The 19,278-nt window shown below is 35.3% G+C and overlaps 1 protein-coding gene across 3 annotated transcripts in view; it reads right to left on the bottom strand.

Annotated features, from left to right (window-relative positions):
- SORCS1 (sortilin related VPS10 domain containing receptor 1) overlaps positions 1-19,278 on the bottom strand; it is a 757,576-nt gene that overhangs the window by 101,505 nt on the left and 636,793 nt on the right. For all 3 annotated transcript variants that reach the window (XM_056804202.1, XM_007479039.3, XM_007479040.3), the window contains exons 15-17: positions 18,338-18,455; positions 16,560-16,690; positions 6,145-6,258 (exon numbers count right to left, since the gene is read on the bottom strand). In XM_056804202.1, coding sequence (XP_056660180.1) covers positions 6,145-6,258; positions 16,560-16,690; positions 18,338-18,455 — 363 coding nt within the window. The remainder of the gene's footprint in view (positions 1-6,144; positions 6,259-16,559; positions 16,691-18,337; positions 18,456-19,278) is intronic.

Genomic DNA, 19,278 nt, shown 5'->3' with positions numbered 1-19,278 from the left:
AGCTACCATAACCAATAATTTATAAATAAACTGCACCATTTAAGTTTCATTAGCTACATGTCCTATATTTCAAGGGTGTTATCCTTCTTGATGCCCACTGATAAATTTGGTTTGGTGAAAATAAGAATGAATACTAACACATGTAAAGAATACTATAAATAGGACTAGTTTGGGGGAGAACATCTTTTATCTGTCATAACCCTCAAAGTAATATGTTTTCATGAAATAATAGTCAAGGCACAGGAGGCTAGAGGAGAAATTGCTTCCTTGATCTCCAGTCAGGCACTTCTTTATTTGGGTCAATAGTCTTTTCCATGAAGAGGTCTCCCACTCCTACAGACTCTTCTCTAATTGGTGAATTCCTGGAAGGCATCACTCTTTCTTGAATTGTCATGGCCATTCACTTATTATTCACTTTTCTTCTGTTTCTACTTCCAGCTCTCTTAATTTTTCTCTCCATGACTGTACTGTCTCTGTCACTCCATCTCTAATCACTCCCATCAAACAATACTCACTTACCAGCTTTTTTTTTTTAATGTGCTGTCCTGTCCATTAGAATATAATCTTCTTGAGATGGGTATTGTCATTTTTGCTTGTATTTATAAAAGAATTAACGAATACAATAAAGATGTAATAAGTGCTCTATATCTATTCTTAAAATGTGACTATACTGAAGAAAAAATTAAAATATTAAATATAAACTACATATATCTATGCTCATTTTAAAGATGAAAAATATTGACATGCAAAAATCTTACTCTAAATTGTCATGCAAGAACTCATAGCATAACTATGACTTCTCAAAGGCTATGCCAAAGAAATACAAACTCTGACAGGTTCTATTAAAATGGAAAGACTCTGAGTATATTCCCAGAGATTACCTGTTTTTTTCTTTTCAAGAATTTACCTTAAATAAATTCAGAGAGACTCGTTACCAATAGGCTATCCATAAGGTAATGAGTTAATTAGCTACAAAAATCCATCAAAGAGGAAAAAAAATGCAAATAATTCAAAATCCTGTGTAGTCCCCTCCTGATTCTACAGTGATCATGGCAATTCCATCTTACCCTTTTTGAATAAGCTATTAAAGCAGAAAATTGGGAATGAGAAAAAGAAGACAACATCAACATGGACTTTCACTATTTTCCAGAAAGGTTCATACTATATTAAAATAGCCACCAGACTGAAGAAACAAGGCCTACCAACCACCTTAAACCTAGAGAAATTGACCTTGCCAAGTAGAGATAAGTCAGACAAGAGACTATTTAATAACATGCAGGTAGAAGGACGGAGAGAAACTAAGAACAATACTGCCTCAAATCAGAGAGAAGTAAGTGGGAAAGGAGATTTTACAAAGTTTGGTAAAAGACCTGATAAAGTCATATTTTCATCACAGAGACAAAAGAACAAAAAATTACAAACGATCTGTCAAAATTTCCATGAAAATCTATTTTCTCCATTAATATTGACAGCAGAAAAACCATACATCAGCATACATATTTTATTAAATATTAAGAAAGTAGAAAATATTAAAAAACACAAAAAAGTGTTGGAAAAGATGTTGATATGACCATATATATCCTGAAAAGATACATCTTGTTGGTGGCATAATTTTGAGCGTGTTAAAGGATCAATCCTCATGAAATCTGAAAGTTATTAAGATGTCAAACAACTAGAAAAAAATCACAGATGCTATTACTACACAAAAAGGAGATCTAGAGGATATCAATAAATATAGATTTATATGACTATTTTTCCATTGCTACAAAATCTTTATGAAAATAATTTACACATGCATCAAGGATATCCTTGGAACTGACAGGTTTTTACATATATATTATAGCATGCCATATCTTTATAGTCCTGTGACAAACCGAAAGATGCAAAGAATACAAATATCTACTGCTTGGTTTTTTGTTGATTACTTAAAAAGCATTTTACTTAGTAAAACAAAAATGAGGACTGAGAGATCCTCATCCAACAAGTGGTCTCCTAGGTACATAGTAAAATCATGTAAGGTTTTTTGATAGTTGCTCTGACAAGCTTTTTTATAGTCTTTAGTTATTAACACACATTATAATATCATGTGCTATAATATTGCTGTATTACATTATTATATTGTATATTATGTCAGATGACATCATTTTATGTAATTATTAAATAATAGTAATATCAAGAGAGCTATAGCACAAGAGGTCCTAAAATCTCCAAAGGTATTTGCTACTTGATAGAGAATAACCAATGTGCTGTCCAAAGGGAAGTAGTACTCTTAAAGTTTGAGGGGTCAGAACTATGTTTCTGTTTGTGGCTGACATTGTCAGAATGAGATCAAACCACAAAAAATTATAAAGCCAAATTTTAAAGAATAATATTCATATATACTTAAAATAGTTTAGTCTCACAGTTAGGTACTGTGTTATAATGGAAAGAGTCTTGGACTTGAATTCAGGATGTTTGAGTTCAAATTCAACCACAGACAGAAGATAATGGCTAAAAAAAATAGTAGCAACACCAAAACATCTTTTTAAGATCACTATTACCTAGGCAAGTCATTTAACCTGTCAGAACATTAGACAACTTTCTAAGAGAAAATCTATGTTACAGAAAGGGTATGAGTGCATTAGGAGTGCCCTATACCAGAAAAATCCCAGATCTTGACCATTTTGCTAATCTTTTCAAAATGCTGTATTCTTAACTCCATAGAATAATGCAGTTCTAAGGAATCAAAATTGAGTCAATCAAAAGATTAGAAATATGGAAATAAATGGAAACATATATGGCAATTAGGCTAAAGAGGTTTATAATATCAAGTGTCATTAAGTCTATTATCAAAAAGATAGATCAATGGAAAAGGAGAATGATGTAGCCACAAAACAAGAGATCCATGGCAAAAACCCTAACATATTTAGTGGTCTTCCAATGGAGAATTCACAAGATATGACGGACGAGTTGCCTAAAATAAGAAGGCATCAATGGATGGAGATCCATTAGCAGAATGAAGTTCACTTTGTAATATTTCCCTCTAGATCTGTTAATGTTGATGACATGCTGTGTTTCTATAATTTATATTTATTTCCTAGAGTCCCTTCATAAATATTTCTACTGTTTACTATACAAGAGTTCTGAAGAGCAATCTATTTGCTATATAAACTCATCATTGGTTACTTAGCATTTTTAGTAGAGAAATACATGTGGAAATACCCGAGAAAGAAGTTTCTATGTACATTCTGAATAGCATCTTTTAATTCTTTGACATACAGTGCTTGCTATGATTACAAAGGCAATATTAGTAAATGAGCTGCCCCCTGGATCGCTTGAAATGAAGAAACTCCACCTTTTTCATGGTATTTTGGTCAACTTCTTGAGATTTTTTATTTTATGTATAATTTGTTTCTTTGGTTCAGAAACAATAAGAAAGAAATATTTTATTGGACCAAAGAATAAATGTGTCTGTGGGTGTCAGCAACTTCTTGAGATTTTTTATTTTATGTATAATTTGTTTCTTTGGTTCAGAAACAATAAGAAAGAAATATTTTATTGGACCAAAGAATAAATGTGTCTGTGGGTGTCAGCACAAAAATGACATAATTCCAATATTTAGATGATTCAGCAATGTACAAAGGACAGCTTGCCACATTTGAAGTCAAATGCTCTGAGTTCCAATACTGGTTCTGGAGCTTACTATCTGTATAAGCTTGGACAAATCACTTAACCTCTCTGAGCCTCTGTTTCCTTATTAGTAAAATGATAAATTTGAGGTCCTTTCCAGCTCTAAAATCATGATCCTCCTATCAATGGAGAAAATGAGCAGAATAAAGGTAAATGCATATACCTGTACATCTTGATATATACACAAATGTCACACTGACCAAGCTGAACACAAGCATTTTATTCACTGTCAATGCTAATTTAGGTCACCCGAATATCTCTTCTGATGGAAAACTAAGTTTCCTGCCTCCCTTCAGTGGAAGGCCTGAAGTGATAATAATTCATTTTAAGTTCTTCTGGACAAAGAGGCAGCTCTGGGTCTGGGGTCAGGAAGACCTGAGTTTAAATCCAACCTCAAATATCTCCTAGCTCTGACCTTAGGCAAGTCACCTAATCTCTGGCTGCCTGACAAAAGGATCCAGGGATCCACTGGAGAAGGAAATGATAAGCCACTCCAGTATATTTTTACAAAAAAACCCACGGATAGCTATGGTTCATCGTCAGATACAACGGAAAGCCTGAAGAATAACGAGAGACCAAAGACAGTGTTAAACGCTGAAGGCAAGTTCTTAATACTGCTGGCATAATGTAGGGCCCAGGCACAACTGGGCCATTGCATTAGAAAAGGCAGGATCTTCCCCTTCCATGACTTCTTTTTTAAACAGATCTTGAGGTATTAGCAGGTAGAAATGGTGCAGTCAGGTCCTTTCTGAAAGAAACTAATTTTAGGTCTCTGTCCTAACTAATGATCACTTGATTTGAAGTGTCAAGTACTTGGCCAGAAAGAGATCAATCACTGATCAATAGGGCATTCTAGCTCTTGCTCCAGTCTGACAGCCCTTGTGTGTTAAAATGATGACTCTGGGGTCGATGGCAGGTGTTTTATCAAGGGCTGAGCTTCATCATAAATCCTGATTCCCCAGTGTACTCTCCACTGCCAATTCTATGAGTGAAAATCTTGGGAAAGGGGCATAAAATAAATAGCTTCCCATAAACAATCGGGCTAATTCTTCCTAGGTCAGGTCTTGCTAGGGGATATCCCATGATAATGAAGACAGGAAAAAGTGCTGTGGAGTCTGATGAGGGGAGCTCTTACTGTCTTGTACTTAGAGATGAATACAGGGCCACTTAGCAAACTAGCTTACCATGTGTATCTTACTTTGAGCAAAATAGTGTTACTGAAAAGTCGTGTCTTAATTTGGTGTAAATGTAATCTATAAGCATTTTTAAAATATTTTTCTAAATTTATTTTTTTGGTATTTAGGGAGCATTTTGCTATTTAAAGAACATGTTGACTTGGACCTTGCCTAAAATAGTCATTTTGTGAAGAGATTAACCACCTTCTAATTTTCCCTCCAGGTAATATAGTTCTGATTTAAGCAGGCTTTCTTTTAAACTAATTTCTTAAATGTGGGCAACATCTGATCAATTTAATGTGGGAAGCAACAATCTAGAAATTCAGTCACTGGCTTTCATTGCTCCATCAAATCTCACATATGGAATGGAACCCAGAAACTATCTATTTCAGCTCATACAAGAATTTCCTCTTTAATCTCCCCAACAAAAAGTGTTGAAGTTTTGTCATTCCAGCATTTGCTTGAAGACCATTAGTAAGAAGAAACCCGTTGAATTCAGAACCACTCTTCTTGTAGTGGGGCATGCTTTTCTCTAAAGGCTGGACTAGCTTAAAGAGACATGCACATGTGTAGGTAGCATTCAGGGCTGCTGGTTGGATCATGCACCTGGTAAAATTCAGATATTATTTCTCCCAAATTTTATTTATTCATTTGTACATCATCAGATCATGTTATTCATATATTCATCAAAAACTATGGTTCTCTCCTTTTGCCTCATCTTTTTTTACCTCTCATTTCAGACCTCTCTGCTTAGCAACTCATAAGGCAGGTAACCAATCTCTTGCTGTACATGGAGGGGCTAGGTCTTATAGTTTCCCCTGTGACACAAGAAGATTCAGCCATTTGCCATAGGGGGACTCCCAGGGTGGCACAGGGAGGTCCATTTCTCTAATTAGCTATGTGACCTTGAGGAAATTACCGAGCCTTTCTGTTACTTTTTTTGTTGATAGAGAAAAATAGGACTAAGTCCACCTCTTCTTCACAGAACGGAGGGGAAGATAAAATGTGGCAGAAGAGATAAAGTGATAGTATCAGACCTATGCAAAGAATTATTTATTACTATGATTACCCAAAGATAATATCACACTTCTTTATATGCAGTTGGGATCTGACAATTGTCAGATGAAAGTTGCACTATAAATGCAAAGCATTGCTGCATTATTAAAAGGGACAAAGTCAGAGAAATTATGTTCCACTGAAACAAGTCTTCAAACACCCTTTGATCAGGAGCCAGGCTTGCAGGCACTGGCTGAACACAGCAAAGGTCAGCTGCTCAAGGGCATTCCCTTGGCCTACTCACCCGGTACTGTTGAGGTAACTCTGTCCCAGGCTGCAATCCTTTGAGAGGGAGGATGGATTGAACCAAAATGCAGGTAGGCATTGACCATTGCTATGTCGCTCATAGCCATAGTCACTGTGAGGGAAAAAGCAAATGGACATCCTTTCAGACCAAAAATTTTTTATTTTTTATTATATCAACTGATAAAAATGAATTATTCACTGATCACTTTCTATCCACTTATTCATTCATTCATTCAATATACCTGTAGCAATTATGTGAAAAGCATGGTGCTAGGTGTCAGACAGACAGACAGACACACACATATACAAATATATGCTTGTTTACAAAACGTAAATTCTTGGGGCAAAATATTTCCAATATATTATTATAAACTTCATAAATCCCATTTTTTCTTGGATGATAAATAACAGAGGTGTTATTATTAAATATATATCTAGTTTATAAAACTAACTTAAAAATGGACAGATTTTAACATTAAATATTTGAAATTTTTTAAAAAATAAAAAATTTCAAAAACATTTTAAATTCTATATTTAAATTAGTTGTTGCTCTTAAGAACTGAAAAAAACCTTAGAGATCATCCAATCTAAGTCATTATGGAAATATGAGTTCCTTCAATAGCATCCCTTTACTGAAAAATGTTTTTTTATTAATTTTGTTTCAAAGATGTTCAGTGGCAGAAAGGCTCAAATATAGCTTTCAGTTCCACTTTGGGACAGTTTTGATTGTAAGAAAGCTTTTTTTTTCCCATTATGTTGAACTAAAATCTGATTCTCTGTAATTTTCAACCAAAGGTTCTAGTTTGTTTGTTTGTTTCTTTTCTTTCTTTTTTTTTTGGTCTTTGGGTCCAAAGAAAGTAATTCTAATCCCTTTTCCACGTCACAGAAATACTTAAGGACAAAATCCTGTTTTTGAATATAATAACCCTAGTCTTTTATCTAATTCTTTTATAGCATGGTGGTGAGCTCTTCATCTACATCACTGGCTTAAGACACAGTCTAGCTTGTCTATCAGAGTTGTGAGATGTGTATATTAAAATGATTCTAAGAGTAGGATGCAATTAATTCCACAAGAGAGGCATATACTGCTCTGGAAGTTCATTTAAAAGAGAGATAACTTACAATTTGGGTAGTAGTAGAGCATAAAGGGAGGCCAAATGGCAATCTTTGGGGCCAGATGTTGAGTTGGCATTGAGAAATTGGTTAAAATTCAATATATATACCTTATGCTATTTTTATGAATTTACTTATGTACATCTTATATTTCATAATAGAATTTAAGTTCCTTTGGGACAAAATCAGTTTCATTTTTCTGTTTACACATACTCATGCCTCTCACAATGACTAGTGAATATTTATTGACTGAGATATGTAGTTATTAAATAGGAATGTTGGGAATGGGGAATAAGGGTACATCTTGAGCATGAGGCATGTTCTGAACAACAAAGAGCACTGTAATGTGCACTTTAGAAAGATCAAAATACGATCTTAAGGGATCATATTTGATTATTATTCATTGAATCATTACTGGATTCAATTACTATTGAAGAAGTAAAAATCCTGGTCTCTGATCTTCAGTTTATAATTTCATTGAAATGACTAGGTACATACAAAACACTTACTAATTTTGCATGTTCTATTCTTCTGTGGACTGCAAGATGACAATGGAACAATCAGAATAGACTTCAGAAGTCATGTAGTTCAATGTTTACCTGAGGCATAACTACATCCATTTAAAAAAAGTCATCTTGTCATTGTTTGAAGATATACAGAATAATGAAGCTCATTATCTTCTAAGGTAAATTATTCCATTTTGAGTCAATTCTAATTGTTAGAAAGATTTTTCTTATATTGACCTCAAATCAGCAATACACTCTCTGCTCTCAATTATAGAATTAAAAAATGTCCAGGAGTAGGAGGGGAGACTCAGAAGTTGTCTAATTCAATCTTTACCTGAACAAAGAGTCATCCAAGAAAGAGCTATCCATCTTTTTTTAGTGATTTTATTGACTGACTGATAACTGAGGGGCAGATATTGTACCTTTGGGGACAGGTCATTCTTTCTTTAGATAACTTCTAGTTATAAGGAAATTTCCTGTCCTGCTAAAACTAAAATTGTTCCTTTGTAGTCTCTATCCTTTGCACCGTATTCTGTTTTCCCCACTGGGTACATGGAAAACAAGTCCAGGTCTTTTTGCATGTAACAAACCTTCAGATACCTGGAGAACATAATGATCATTTCTCCAGGATAATCATTAGTACCAGTTAATTCAAGTGATTCTCATATGCTTTTAGTTTTCATGACCCTTTTAATCATAGATATCTCCTTGTGGGCATCCTCTTCAGCTGGCCAGTAATCTTCCTAAAATGTGGCTATCATTAATCAACATACATATCCAGAGGTATTCAATAGTTAGACTAGAACCTTATATTGTAGAAGTTATTGACTTCATTGAACCTTTAGATCACATTTTTAAACTACCATTTCATACTGCTGATTCATATTTGACCCTAGTCAAATTTTCCGTTCATTATGTATTACTGAGCTCTATGGTTTGTTCAACATTATATTATTTGTGGTATTGCTATCCCCTGGAAGAAAATGGGAATGACCAGACATCCAGACTAATATTACTAAAACTAGGAGACAAACATTCCATTTCCAAGGAGGTGGCTTTAGGGCAAGGAAAAGAAATTCCTCCATTAGGAAAGTTGGTGAGTAAAGCAACCTATGTACCTACTATGAATTGAAAATTCATATATGCTCAGGTAATACTATAATATATTAAAGGCAGTTTGATGAATATCCATTGTGTTTAAAGGGAAGGAAGTATGATTGAAAGAGATAGGCAAGGAACATTTCATGTCATGGACTGTTCATTCTTAAATTCATTTATTCAATAATCATTTATTTTTTAAAGCCCTTACCTTTTGTTTTTGAATTAATATTAAGTCTTAGTTCAAAGGTAGAAGAGAAGCAAAGGCTAGGCAATTGGAGTTAAGTAACATGCTCATGGTCACACAGCTAGACAGTGTCTGAGGCCAGATTTGACAACAATCATTTTTTAAGAACCTACTTTTTGCCAGACTCTGGGTTTTGTGTTGGGGATACCAAGATAAAAATCAAACAACTATAGCCCTCAAGAAATTTATAGTTTTTTTTGGGGGGGAAAGTATTTATATAGATGAATTGATCCAAAATATATACAAAGCAACTTTAGGAGGCACTAGAAATTTGGAATCTGACTACTCTTATGGGATTTGGGCTTTGAGTTGAGATTTGAGGGAGGCTATGGATTCTAAGAGACAGAAAGGGGGTATTGGAGGAATGGGACAGACTAAACAAAGGCACATATATGGTAAATGGGTGTTCCAAAACAAGTAAGAACAAATATGCCAGTTTATATAGAATATAAAGCCTGAAAGACAATCACATGCAGAGCTAAAAGCAGAATATAATCAAATTGTGAAAGGTTTTCAATGCCAAATGGTTTAGGTAGTATTTTTTCATAGAAGCCATAGTCTATCAATAAATACTTAGTAAGCACCTACTAGGTGCCAGGCACTATGTGGAGATTGGGGATACATAAAGAGTTAAAAGACAGCCCTGAATGCAGCTAGGTATCTCAGAGGATTAAGAGCTAGACCTAGAGATGGGTGGTTCTGGGTTCAAATTTGGCCTCAGACACTTCCTAGCTGTGTGACCCTGGGCAAGTCACTGAACCTCCATTGCCTAGACCTTATTGCTTCTCTGCCTTGGAACCAATACACAATACTGATTCTAAGTGGGAAGGTGAGGGTTAAAAAAAAAGACAGCCTCTAAGCCTCAATGACTTGAAATCCAATGAAGACAATAAACAAATAAATATTTGCTAACAAGTTACTGACAGACTACCAGTAGGGCCTGAGCTAACATGGTGGCAGTATCAAAGGAGAGAAGGGGACATTTGTGGGAGATGCTGCAAAGGTGATATCAACAGGTTTTAGCCACAAATTTAATACAGAGGTTGAGAGATAGTGAGATGTCAAAGATGGTTGACAGGATGGAATCACCATGGACAGTAATAAGAAAATTAGGAGGTAGGGAGGGGTTAGGGAAGAAGATAATGAGTCCTGTTTAACATGCATTGAGTTTAAGATTTCTACTGGGTATCCAATTTGATAAATCCAAAAAGCAGGTGGAGATTTAAGATTGGAGATTGGGGGGGGGGAGTTAGGGCATAATAGGTATATTTGATAATCATCATCACAGAGATGGTAATTAAATTAATTGGAATTGATGAGATCACCAAGTGAATAAGTATAGTCCAGAGAAGAGAAAAAGGCCTAGGATGGAAACTTGTGGGACACCTATGGCTGGAAGACATAGTTACCAGAGGGAACTAGCAAAGGAGACTGAAAAAAAGAGTAATTTAATAGACAAAAGGAGAACCAGAAGAGAGGGGTATCCTGAAAACCCTCCAAGAAGAAACTATCAAGGAGGAAAGTCATCAAAATGACAAATACTGAAGAGAATTTGAGAAAACTGAGACTTAAGAAAAGACCAATGGATCTTGGAAATTAAGATGTCATTGATAACTTTGGGGAGAGTTCTATTGGGAGATACTACCAGTCCTTGAGGAGAGTGACAGTGTCAGAGACATGCTCTAGAAATATAAATTTGGCAGCTGTAGGGAGAACAAATTTGAGAAGTGAGACATGGAAAAAAAAAAGGTATTTTTATGGACTAGCTGCAGTAATTCAGTATAATTGCTAAGGGAAAATTGCATGTAGCTAATGTTTCCCTTATAATTGGGTATCACAATCTGGTCAAAAGAGTATGGGGGTAAAGAAAGAAAGAAGAAAGGAGAGATGCTGTTTCAGCTAGAAAAATAAGATTCAAAGGTGTGCATTCAGCAGGTGTCTTCCCTCTACATGTGAGTGTATGTGTATATGTGGTGTTATTTTGTCATGTTGTTGGTGCTCTGTTGATATGCCACTTATCCTGGGAAAGAATAAAGGAAGGCCAATTGCATTTCTGTCCCAAATATCTACACAAGTGTCCATTCCTGCTTTAGGAAACCATTAGAGATCTCAAAACAGAATATCAATAGATAATCACTGACTAATCACTGATATCACAGGTTTAGCTCTTGCCACTTCCCGGACACAATTTTCTGAGTGAATAAGTATAGTTTCCCCAAATGCATGCTCCTGACAAGGGTTATTGGAACAGAGACCATAATGCATGTAACTTAGAAAAGCTTGTAAAATATTTTTAACCTCATAAAGTTGATGATATTAACCAAATCTATGATATTTCATAAGATATTCTTTGGCACTTCCAAAAGAAACAAAATCCTGTTTAAGACCAATGTTCTGAACTAGGAGAGGGATACTACTATTCTTATGCCAGCCAAGTTTTTCCTGCTACACACAAAGCAATTCTCTTGCACTTAGGAACAATCAAATTATCTTACTTATCATAATCCTTTAGTGCCTACAATTAAATCTTGATGGCGAGTTTGTTATAGGTATACAATTTCCAAGGTGGCAGTAGGACACTCAGGATACAGGCTTGTCAATTCAACTGAAAGAATGACAGCACTGTAAGATTTTGAATGGACATAGATTTTAGGGAACAATTCCCTCATTTTCCTGATGCTTGAGGTTAAGCAAATTGCCTAGAGTTGCAAGAAAGTGAATAAAAGATCTGGAATCACCTAGAAGGCATCTGAGCTTCTGCCATGGAAAGTGTGGTTGAGTCCAATAATCTCAGTGGGAGGCTGGCAAAAGAAACATCACAGTCACCATCTTCTAGCTGCTCTTCCAAGACATCTGGATCAATATGGTTGAACTGAGCCAGAGCTATCTGTGTTCATCCCATAGGTTTCAAAGTCATAGGAGAAAATGGAAAGTGCTTCAGGAACCCTCCCCTGAGGAAAAGTCTTTTGCTAAGTCCTGATCTCAGCCCGTCCAGGTTTCCTAATATAAACACCCCATTGATGGCCATGTCAGCACTTTCCAGACTACTCTGGAAGGAGGTTCCAGGATCCCTGTTGTCTTTGAGACCCTGGGAAAGGATGCTCTGAAATCAAACACGCTTCTTGGCTTTAAGAGGATGAATCCCAGGCAGAGATGATGACAACAAATTGTTGCTTGCAATTTGGCCTCTGCAAGAGAGGTACAATCATGACACATTAGCATAATTTGGCTCATTGGTAAGCAGGAAATCTGCTTGATCAGGAATACTATGAGGAATGGTATATGGGGATTGAGAGAGAGGGAGGTACAACCTCAACTGAGGGAGCAACTGCCAGCCACCTGACATTTGGAAGTCTGCAAGGACCAGCTGGAACAATTACCAGGTTCCAAACAGGATAGGCAAGAAGACTTGAAAATAGGCTTACTGTTTCCAAGAACCCTAGGGCTTTCATGACTGCCTATAAGCACCCCTGTGTTCCTTTTAAGGGCTTATTCTACAAATGCTAGGAAGGTCATGCCAGGTGCAATCAAGGGAGAGATGATCTTTCATTTGATACAATAGAACACAGAACCACAAAGCCTGAGGATTGAAATGTATCCAGGGAAGTCATTCAGTTCAGCATTCCAAAACAGTTTCAGTCGTTCAGTTGAGATAACTATCAAGAAAACTGCACTACTTTTACTTTATCCATAGATTCACTCTCATCTCACTAGGCTCAAATACAAAAGGAAGATTGGCTGAAGACAAACTCAGGAATTGATGCATAAATTATCACTCTGAAGAGAGTCTAGCAGAGTGAAGGAGAAAAGACAAGAAAAGGAGTATAGAGGGAAGAAGGAACAGCAGTGAGAGAGATAGAAATAATTTATAATAATTAGAATTTCCTACCAAAAACTTCCTTTTTTTTTTTTGGCTGTGACAGGAAACCACCCCAGTCCCATCCAAGGCTGAAAAGAAGTAAAAAGAAGTGATAAATGACTAGTTTCATCATGCAGGGTAAAAATGCTCTCAGCAAAGAATCAAAGTTTCTCATTGGTTTAGGGGAAGAATATAGGATGAATTCAACTTTTTAGTCTCTTAGATGGTATATATTTTAACTGTTTTCCCCCTCAGTCCCTACAACTTTTCCCACATCCCTTCTTCCATTGATGTGTTCTTCCTGGAACCTTCATTTTAGGAAGAAACCCAGATCAGTCATGACACCCTACAGACTTTACTACCATGCCTTTAAGTCACCTTGGTTAAATTATAGGCTATAAGAAGGTACCAGAAAAAATCAAGTGTAAAGAAGCATACTTTATTGATCCTTTGGGAGTAGGAAAGTTTTTTTTTTCTGTTAATCAGATAGAATTTTAGGGATGTTAACCATTCTCTGCCTAATGGATCAACCACATTTAAGGTCTCTAAAAAGCTTGCCAGCTCTTCAAATATAATACACACTCTATTCTAAGGTGCTAGTAAAAATCTCCACAATTCCACAGAGAATCATTTCTGCAATTCAAAGAAAAGTTATCCCTAGCAAGTGAAAGATAAGTTGCAGAGAAAAGAAAGCTCAGAGAGAAAAGCAGAGTTATTTAAGCATCCACTAGATAGATGATACAACTGGAATAGAAAAGACATCAGGGCTATGTAGTATTGGCGATTTGAATAGTCTTGACTATATGTGTTCATAGAGTATGTGCCTTTCCATCATGTGTGTTCTGCCTCATCTTCTCAATGAACTTGTTTATTTAAGGGGAACAGGTATAAAGTTTAGGGCAAATGTTTTGTTACTACTTATCATGTTATGCTATTCCAGGAAATGCTTTTGCTTTAGGCTAATTATTATCAATTAGTTGACTAGTAAATTTAAACTCAGTGGTGGGGGGTTTACGAAGAATGGGCACCAATAAAGTACTTTCTATCTTTTGATAGTCTCTCTATAAGCACAACTTAGGAGTATTACTAGAGGTTATAACTCAGAGGCTGTACTATATACATATATCATGAACATGTACTACATTCACACACATATACATTTTAAAAACATACTACATACACATGTGTCTGTCATAAACATGTATGTATTAACTACACACCCCCATACAAACTTACCCAGAATATATTTGGACATCTACCACGTGTTAAGCACTCAATTCAGACTTGTAAGAGATATAAAAAATAAGACAAAGCCTTACAGACCTTACCTTCTGGTAGGAAAGATAGACTCCAATGGATATAAAAGATGTCAGAATATGAAAGATAAATAAGATGCATATAAAATGCTAACAAAATGCAATGGGAAATAAGCAATTTCAGGCAGGAAGATCATGGTAGGTTTAATGGAAGCAGGATGATTTCAGCTACGCCTTGAAAGATGAGTAGGAGTTAGAAATATTTGGAAGGAAACAAATAAACACAGGCATGAAGATAAAAAAAAGATTGTTGATTGAGTGGTAAGGAAAGAATGATTAGTTTATTTTAATTGAAGTACTCTTGCCCAAATATAGATAAATAGTAGAAGCCAAGGCTAGAAAAGTCAATTGAGGCCATATCACCAAGGCCCTTGAATTGTGGTATGAAGTTTGGACTTCATTTAGAGAATAGGAAGCTACAAAAGGTTTGTGAGCAGGTATCAAGCGACATAACCAAAGAAGTATTTTAGGAATAATAATATATATTAGTACAATGGCTTATATGGGAAAAACTCTGTACAGAGGGACCCACTAGAAGACTACCAGGATAATACAATCGGTCCAACAAAAGATGTTCAGAGTCTAAACTTGGGTAGTATCACTGGGAATAGAAAGAACAGAAGAGAGATTTCAGAAGTAGAAACTAATTGAATTAATTACTGATGCCTGAAAGAGTTGGGCAGAGAAAAGGTCAAAATGTTCCCTAGGTTTGAAGATTAGGTAACAAGGAAAATGGTGGTATGATCTTAACAAAACTGAGGAAATCAGAAGGGTCATGAGGAATAGATTGAGGTGGAGCTAAAGTGAGATGACAAATTGTCTTAGACATATTGGTTGAGATTTTGGTGGAGATATCTAGCAGATGAAAAAAAAAAAATGTGAGCCTAGAGTTTATGAAGTAGGATAGGACTTGAGATAAAGATTTCATCAGGAATGGACAGTTATTCAAGTCAAGGAAGAAAATGAAAGGTATGCTAAATAAATTAAAATTCTTCAGAGCATTCAAGGAGGATGAAAACTTATAAAAAGCCATTGGATTGGTTAACCAAGAGGTAACTGAACTATATCATCATAGTATGTAGAGCTGGATGGGATCTTGGCGCTATCTTAAACTATTATTTTTACAGATAAGGAAATTAAGGCAAGGAAAGGAGAGATGACTTCCTCGCCAGAACCAGAACCAGGTCATGTAATGCCTAGCCACATGTGTTAGGCATAGTCTAATATTGGTACTAATTATTTCTGCTTTGGATATATTGTGTTTGGATGTCTCCAAGGCAACTAGTTTCAAATGGCCAATAGACATTTATTAATATATGAATCTGGAGACCAGGAGAGAGTGTAGAGATGGAAGTATAAAGAGAGAGAGAGAGAGAGAGAGAGAGAGAGAGAGAGAGAGAGAGAGAGAGAGAGAGAGAGAGAGATAACCTTGGGGAATACTCAGAATTAGAGAACATAATATAGATAGATAGATAGATAGATAGATAGATAGATAGATAGATAGATAGATAGACAAACAGAAAGACAGACAGACATAATATGGATAATGAAACTGAGAACAAGCAGGGAAAAGATGTAGAAAGATAACCAGGAAAGAGTAGTATTACAAAAAAAAATAGAGAGAAACCAAGGACTAGAGAAACCAAGAAGAGAGGAATGGTTAATACTGTCCACCCTAATGTCATGAATCAGAGAAGAAAAAAAAAAGATGAAGTCAAGATCATCATCATATCTGTCAACTAAGAGATCACTATTAACTTTGGAAAGCACAGTTTCAGTTTAATGATTAAGTAAGAAGGGGAATGATAACTGAGAGGAAAAGAATTAGAGGAAATAAATGTAGATATCTTAATCTAGGTGTTTGTCTAAGAAAAAGAGAAGCAAGTTATAAAAGATTTCTTAGGTGATAGTAGAGTCATCTTCTTCATCATAATATAACCATGGAAAATTCCATCCTAAGGAGAAAGTGATAAGGAGAACTTAACTCCATGAATATGTATACTCTCTCTACCTTCCTTTTAGTGTTTGTGATGGTGAAATTGATAGTTGAATCCCAGATATCATCTTATTGTATATTATATTCTTCTCTCAACAAGTTGCATTCTGGGGAATTCTGAGTTCATTTCACAGGCCCTCAAGCATTATAATAATGCTAGTACATCTCATAGATAGACAAATATGGTAAATTGACAATATTACTTCATGTCTCTACTTCACTCATATAAATACTAAAATAAACATGTTAACAAATTGAAAAGAAGATAGGAAGCTCACCAATCAAAATCAGCTTCTGTACAAACACATGGTTCAGAAGCCATGGCTCCTGCATATTTTCCCTGCATGCACTTCTTCTCTGATTTACGCTTTTTGTATATCCTCTTGGCTCCCATAATGCATGCCTCTCCCTATGAAGAAATACAGAAATACTAAATAACCATTCTACTTACCTCTGTTAACAGTACAATAGAAAAAAAACAAAAACAAAAAACAGTACAATAGAGTTCTGACTAGCTTGAGCAGGCATTTTAAAATTTCTTTATATAATTAAGTTATGGAGTGCGTGGCATTTATTTTTAATTAAAAATTTTTAACTCATTACTAGGTTTTGATTATTGCAAATTAATAATAATAATAACCCCAAAGTGATTATATTATTTGAATTTACATTGTATATATCTAGTGGACTAGAGACAATTACATATTTTCTATAACTGGAACTTTGAAAAGTACAATTTGAATATATATGTATATAACCACTTCAAGGGATTCATTAGTCCTACTAATAGGGACATAGGTAAATTTGCTAAAGGAATTCAATCTCTGAAGGAAATTTCCACTAATTTGACATCACAGAGCAACAGAAATATCCCAAAATATACCTGGAAAGTAGTAAAATCAAAGATACTGTCTACATCATGATGTAACCTATGAATAAACTGTGTCACATAGGTTCATTGAGACGTGTTTTAAAGCTATGTAATCATCATCATGCCCCATAGTGACACTTCTGAGCACATGACCTTATGCAATAATTTAATGTCATTCTTTGCAATGGGAGATCAGGATGCTGTAGTCTTAAAAAAAGAAATTCAAATAAAAAGCTAAAACCACTCAATGACAATATATGCCAAAGGGAAATATACCAATCATATTGAAATCCACCATTATTTCATCTTTTAGACTATGAAAACAACTGTGACCTAATCATCTTTGAAAATCAGTCCAACAATGCTATCAATTCCAGCTTCTCAGAGGACAGCAGTTCAAAAGAAAAGTTTGACTCAATTTACTTCTCTCTCCCTCCTTTGGGCTAACTCATTTTATCAGAATCTATAATGTAATTATATGTATATAGAACATTTGTATTGTATACTGGCTGCTATTATTTACATGCTGACTCCTAAATAAAGCAATGATTTTATAGTAAAATTCTTTTTAGTCTCTTGTAGAACATATAGAGCTTTCTTCTGCCTAGAGAGATTGGAGGAGGGAGAGATCATATAGTATGGGAAGAATAATCAAAGCCAGCATTGCATGCACCTAAATTTTCTTAGAAGGAACAGGAAGATATTGTAGAATACAAGAGAATTAGGATAATAAAGAAGTGCTTCTCTGTTCCATTTATCCAGGATAATATTATTATTTTATGCCTGTTTTTGCATTGCTGGATAAAGTTGAGGTTCCCCTCTCCAGTCCCCCTCCCATCGCAAGATGACTTGCCTAGATAAATTATGTTTGGATCTTGGTGCTGAGCTGGTATTTCATTTTGAGTTGTAAGTCTAAGCCAAGCATATTTGAATTTTCTCTCATTATATCAAAGCATAATAAAAACAGAAATGGCTTCACAACAAGCTATAAAAGCTTAGTTTGCTCACTCCTGTGGAACACAAAGCACATATGGAAGCACCAGACAGGAAATATGGTCTTGATAACCCCAAGTACACCTCACCACTAGCTGTCAGGAAGAATATACAACTCTGATGACTCTGTGAACTGGTGCATCTTCCCTCAACATTAGGCCCAGTTCCAGCTTTGCTCCTCTTTCCACTTACCTGGCTGTGAAGCTGCCAAGGTCTGTAGTCTTCCTCAGCACACCTCCTATCAAATATAGACTTGTAGTCTACTTTGACCAGCTGCCATTCAGAACGATGGCTGAAGTGTCCAAATACTCTACAGAGCACAGCAATGGGGAGTGTAGGTGGGTTAGAATATTGACAAAGTATTGCTTCCCATTGGGTCAGTGACTAACAATTCTCGGATCCTGGTTGCTACTCTACTGTAATTTCCATACTGCCTTCATGCAGCTGAAGTCCAATCTTCTGTTCTATTTGTCATTAGCTAATATAAGTTCCCTGCCTTCAGAGTCATAATATATTTCCTTATTTTAAGGTATTCAGAGAAGGAGTCACGATTTAGGCTGAGTATTGCTGATACTGTGTCACCAAAATGTGGATGTTTTTTGCTTTCTCAATCAGTGTGCTCTGTAAATTTTGCAAATACAAGAAACAGAAGAAACCAAGCTTTAAAACAAAGAAAAATTCTATACTTGTCCTTAGATAAGAGAAAGTTATTTGTGTATTGACTGATGATGTTTTTTGGTAAAGAATGAAAATATGCTGGGGCAGATTCAAATAAATCTAATTTCACTATTGAAACATCTTGCCTAGCCAATATATGTTATTTCACTGTTTCCCTTGCCTAGTTTTCTGTTAATAGGTACAATTTGCATCTTTATATTTAGAAAAATTAAATACAGATTTTTAAAGACCAGATTTATCCAAATCATTAATGTTATATTTCTCAAATTACTGATTGTGATGCAGAAAGACCACCTCATTGTTTCAAATATGTCTTCTGATTGTGTTAGGTGCATGCATGGCTGGTGACCAGAGTAAAAAAAGAAAAGAAAGGAAAAGAGAAAAAGAGAAAACAAAAGATATGTATCCATATATATGTGTGTATGTGTTTGTGTTTATATATATGTACATGTTGT

Source organism: Monodelphis domestica, chromosome 1, assembly GCF_027887165.1.
Source record: "Monodelphis domestica isolate mMonDom1 chromosome 1, mMonDom1.pri, whole genome shotgun sequence".
NCBI classification, from domain to species: domain Eukaryota; kingdom Metazoa; phylum Chordata; class Mammalia; order Didelphimorphia; family Didelphidae; genus Monodelphis; species Monodelphis domestica.
Note: the sequence above shows the minus strand (reverse complement) of the source record. Positions and strands in the feature narration are given on the sequence as shown.